This window comes from Gossypium raimondii, chromosome 12 (genome assembly GCF_025698545.1).
Source record: "Gossypium raimondii isolate GPD5lz chromosome 12, ASM2569854v1, whole genome shotgun sequence".
Lineage (NCBI taxonomy): Eukaryota > Viridiplantae > Streptophyta > Magnoliopsida > Malvales > Malvaceae > Gossypium > Gossypium raimondii.
In genome coordinates, this window is record NC_068576.1 from 47,987,882 (window position 1) to 47,992,476 (window position 4,595).

The following is a 4,595-nucleotide window of genomic DNA, read 5'->3' on the forward strand; positions in this document are numbered from 1 at the left end:
GGGGACCGTGTAATGCGGCTCGAACCCCTCCCCCCGTCTTTTTTTTTGTATTCTTTTGCCCTTTGCCAGTACATGTTATCCAAAAGAGTTGAATTTCATTTCTTCCTTATATTTTTTTATTACATATGGGATGAATATATTAATGACTCTCTTTTTTTTTCATTATAGTCTTTCGTTGGTTCTTTTGTTTTTTGTTTAATGCAAGTGGATTTGGGTTTTGTTGACATTAATGTTTATTGGAGCATGAAGTCATTTTTTTTATATATACACTGAAATTCACAATATAATGAATAAACTACAATATAAATCCGTGATTAAAAGAGTTATGATGAAAGCCATTGTTTTTGCATTTTTTTTAAAGTTAAAAGAGAGAGAGTCAAATACAGCAGCCCTTCTATAAAAGAAGAGCGAACTTGGTTTGTTTGATAGATTTTATTACAACAAAAAAGAAAAAGGAGGAGAAAGCTCGATGGAGGAGAATTTGAAGAAGAGATCTGATGATCGAGGTGGTGCAGTTGTGAAGAAAGAGAAGATAGCTGATTCTTGTGCTGATGATGAAGACGCTCCTGCCAAGGTCAATACACACACCATTCTTATTCCTTGCTGGTTTTTTCTTCATATTTTCCCTCTATTATTTCGTATGTCTGGTTTTAGCAGTTTCATGCTGTTTCTTTGGATAAAAGAAAATCTGTTTTCTCAATCTATTTCATGTTATTAATTTTGATGATCAGGTAGGAGATAAAAGACCCTGTTGTGAGAATGATGATAAAAAGCCATCTTCCCCTGGAAAAAAGGATTTAAGCAGCAGCAACAACAACAAGGTAAACCTTTATATGAATTCTTTTTTAAATAATAATTTCAAGTAGAAATTTTATTTATTCTGATTAATGTACACGTTACTGTGGATTGAAAGGAATGGTTATTCTACAATTTTGATTGTTTTCTTCATGACCAATATCTATTATATAATTGGATATAAGTTATTGTAAAATATCGACCTTGAATAAGATATAGATTTAATTCACACTCTGTACAACATATATTATCAACTATTTTAATTTGTGTGAAGCATAAAAATTTGGTGATCACTATGGATGCAATACCTATGTATGCAATCACGTAAATCCAGCACACTAAAAAGAACAATATATTTCTACATTATCCAAAAAGGATATGTATATTTTCTGATCCTAGATAGTTCACCATATACCATCTCGCAAATCAACATCTGGCACATATGTTTTATACAAGAAAGAGACAAGTTGGATTTATACAGCATTTGGTTGTGGAAGAAATGAAGGGAAATATTCCAAGTTGACTACGAAGCAATAAAAGTAGGCAGATTTTTTTGCTACAAACATGAACAATCAAGCCATAGAAATTTGTGTCATCTTTTATAGATTTTTCAACCTTTTTTTTATATTTCTTAAATCCCTTGATTTCTAGATTTTGACTAATGTATATGTTTCTTGTCTCGATGCTAGACTTGAAGTCATCGCCCATCCTTTTATTCTCACCATTACTTTTCCAATTGCTTGGCTTCATTCTGGGCTTCCAGCAGCTTTGATTTTAATATAAATACACTCATTTTATGCTAACTCAACATTGTGCAATATTAAAACAGGTATCTCTAAAATCTGATACTGAAAGAACCGAACCTGAGTACTCCATGGCTTCTTCTTCAACTCGAAAGGAGCAGGTTAGCTTTGTTTTATGTATATGTATCTATGTATGTATCCATGAAAAATACAAACATGAATTTTATGCTTTAATAAGGGTATAGATTTTCAGATAAGGATGTAATTCTTGGGGAAGTAATTGAAAATTCAATTATGACATGATTGAATTATGTTTGCAATAAAGAAGATTATTTGGTTAAACTGAGTATTGTGTTTTTTGTTATGCATGGAAATAGGATGATCAACTTGAATCTGCCAAAGCTGAGATGGGAGAGGTTAGAGAAGAAAATCAAAGACTAAAGATGCATTTAAATCGGATTATGAAGGATTATCAGAAGCTACAAATGCAATTTTATGACATTGTTGGACAAGATTCAAAGAAATCCCAAGCAGCAGAAAATAATGACCACCACCACCAACAAGAAGAAGAAGAACCCGAGCTTGTGTCTCTTACACTTGGAAGGTTTTCGAGTGATTCGAAAAAGGATGGTAAAAACAAAGCATCCAGCAGCCATGGAAAAGAGGAGGAGAGAGGGAATGAAGGCTTATCTCTTGGCTTAGATTACAAGCTAGAAGCTTCTAAGTCTGAGGTAGATGATGAAGCTTTGCCAAATCCAAGCCCAGTGAACGGTACTCAAGAACTCAAGGAAGAGGAAACATGGCCACCAAGCAAAGTTCTCAAGACAACCAGAACCGGAGACGATGAAGTTTTGCAACAAAACTCTGTTAAGAAAGCTAGGGTTTGCGTCAGAACCAGATGCGAAACTCCCACGGTATTATCATGGTGTTTAGTGCATATAGATACAACTATACTAATCATGGTTTCACGGTTATAATGTTCTTGTGATTTTTTACAGATGAATGATGGATGCCAATGGCGGAAATATGGGCAGAAGATTGCTAAAGGAAACCCTTGCCCTCGGGCATATTATCGTTGCACAGTTGCACCTTCATGCCCTGTGAGAAAACAGGTGAATTTTGAAGGTTAATTTTCTGTTTTTTTTTAAGCCACTAATGGCTACATTAATTAAACTGTTATCCTCCCTGAACTTACAGGTTCAAAGATGTGCTGAAGACTTGTCGATCTTAATCACAACTTATGAAGGAACCCACAATCATCCACTTCCGATGTCAGCCACTGCAATGGCTTCCACCACTTGTGCAGCAGCTTCAATGCTATTGTCTGGTGCATCGTCGTCGGGTTCCAGTGTTGCATCGTTAACTTCCACCGCCAACCTCCATGGGCTCAATGTCTACCTATCTGATAACTCAAAATCAAAGTTCTACTTGCCCAACTCTTCACTCTCGGCTGCCTCATCACACCCAACAATCACTCTTGACCTTACTTCAACACCATCTTCATCCTCATCATTTCCTTTCAATAGGTTTTCTTCAGCTTATCCCACTACATCAAGATATGCTTCCGCAAGTCTCAGCTTTGGCTCTTCCGAATCCAACACTGTGTCTTGGGGCAATGGGCTTCTTAGCTATGGTAGTCCAAGTACTCAACCCTACATGAAAAACCCTCTTAACATTAATGGGAGACCACAGTCCACCATGGAGAACAATAGCATTTTTCCATCTTCCATGCAAAAGAATAACCTAAATCCTCCTCAACAGCCATTACCGGATACCATCGCTGCAGCAACCAAAGCAATCACAACAGACCCCAATTTCCAATCTGCTTTAGCGGCGGCTCTCACATCAATCATTGGAACCGGCAATAATAATAATGGTGGTGGTGGTAGCGGGGAGAGCTTGGCACAAAGGTTGAAATGGGGAGAGCAAACATTTGCAGTGAACGGAAATGGATGTGGCTCAAGCTTCTTCAACAAACCACCTCCTTCCACAACTTCCCAACCAGGGAGTTTGATATTTCTACCACCTAATTCTTTGCCATTTTCAACACCCAAGAGTGCCTCCACATCTCCTGGTGATACTGGGAATCACACCAATTGATTGTTTTTTCTTTTCTTCTCTTTTTTTGAATATTAATTTGTAATTAAGGATGTTATTCATTAGTCTTAATTGGCATGTAATAATAGCAAGTTTGAATATTAACTTTCCTCTCAATGACAAGGATGAGAGGCATGGAAAATTTGAACAAGTTTGGTTTCTCCACAAATATTTATGACCGCAATTGTTCAAATATTGAAAAAGTTTTGTATTGAATAAAACGTGAACCATGGCATAAATTTAATACAATGAAGACAGTTACAGATAACTTGAGGATCCTTTATCCTGAAAGCAAGTCAATTTGCCCGCATATTCAATGTTCCTCCCTGGTCTGCAATCTGCATTTTTGCACCATCCAAAGGCAATCCCTAAAGCCGACCTCCCCTTTCCATATTTAGGCTCCGCATGAACAATAATGGAAAACAAACTACAAGACAGTCGAAACCAATTTTTTTTTTTAAAAAAGAAAATAGTCATCGACTTAAAAAAGATTGGAGTCGCCACCGATCTTTCATTGAGGTGTAATCGGATCACCTTGAAAATGGTTTTGGTCTACGAATTTAAAAAAAAACAGGTTCGGGAGTCAGTTACATACGAGGAATGATTAGCACCCTCGTAACGCCCAAAATTGGTACCTAATCGATTAATTAATGTCTTACTGTCGAAAAATTAAAAATTCGAAAAGAAATTTAAAAATATGATCCTTTTGTTAAAATTACTTAAAAATTTAAAGAATGGTGTATTTCTCGTTAATCGAGAAAAAAATTATATCCCGTGAGTTAGGACTTAATATCTTAAATCCCGCAACAAGAATAAACACCAAAATTTATTTATTTTTAGAAATTTTGGTCATCTCGGTTTCAGAGAAGAAATCATATCCCGTAAACTGGAACACGGTCTTTTTCTGATTCCCGAGATAATTTTTAAGTAAATGTGTTTTTTTTTAAAACGGTTCGTATA

General features: G+C 35.9%; 1 protein-coding gene across 1 annotated transcript; it reads left to right on the top strand.

Moving 5' to 3' along the window:
- Window positions 1-318: 318 nt before the first annotated feature.
- Window positions 319-3,786, top strand: LOC105764624 (WRKY transcription factor 72B). Its single transcript, XM_052624854.1, has 6 exons — window positions 319-574; window positions 732-821; window positions 1,625-1,699; window positions 1,916-2,452; window positions 2,537-2,650; window positions 2,736-3,786. The coding sequence occupies exons 1-6, from the start codon at window positions 470-472 to the stop codon at window positions 3,636-3,638; spliced, it is 1,824 nt and encodes a 607-aa protein (XP_052480814.1). The 5' UTR covers window positions 319-469; the 3' UTR covers window positions 3,639-3,786.
- Window positions 3,787-4,595: the final 809 nt, after the last annotated feature.

Excerpts from the sequence above, each read along its gene's own strand:
- LOC105764624 (XM_052624854.1), top strand. The coding sequence starts at position 470 with ATGGAGGAGAATTTGAAGAAGAGATCTGATGATCGAGGTGGTGCAGTT. Across the intron at positions 575-731 it reads ATGAAGACGCTCCTGCCAAG|GTAGGAGATAAAAGACCCTG; the intron begins GTCAATACACAC and ends TTTGATGATCAG. Across the intron at positions 2,453-2,536 it reads CCAGATGCGAAACTCCCACG|ATGAATGATGGATGCCAATG; the intron begins GTATTATCATGG and ends GATTTTTTACAG.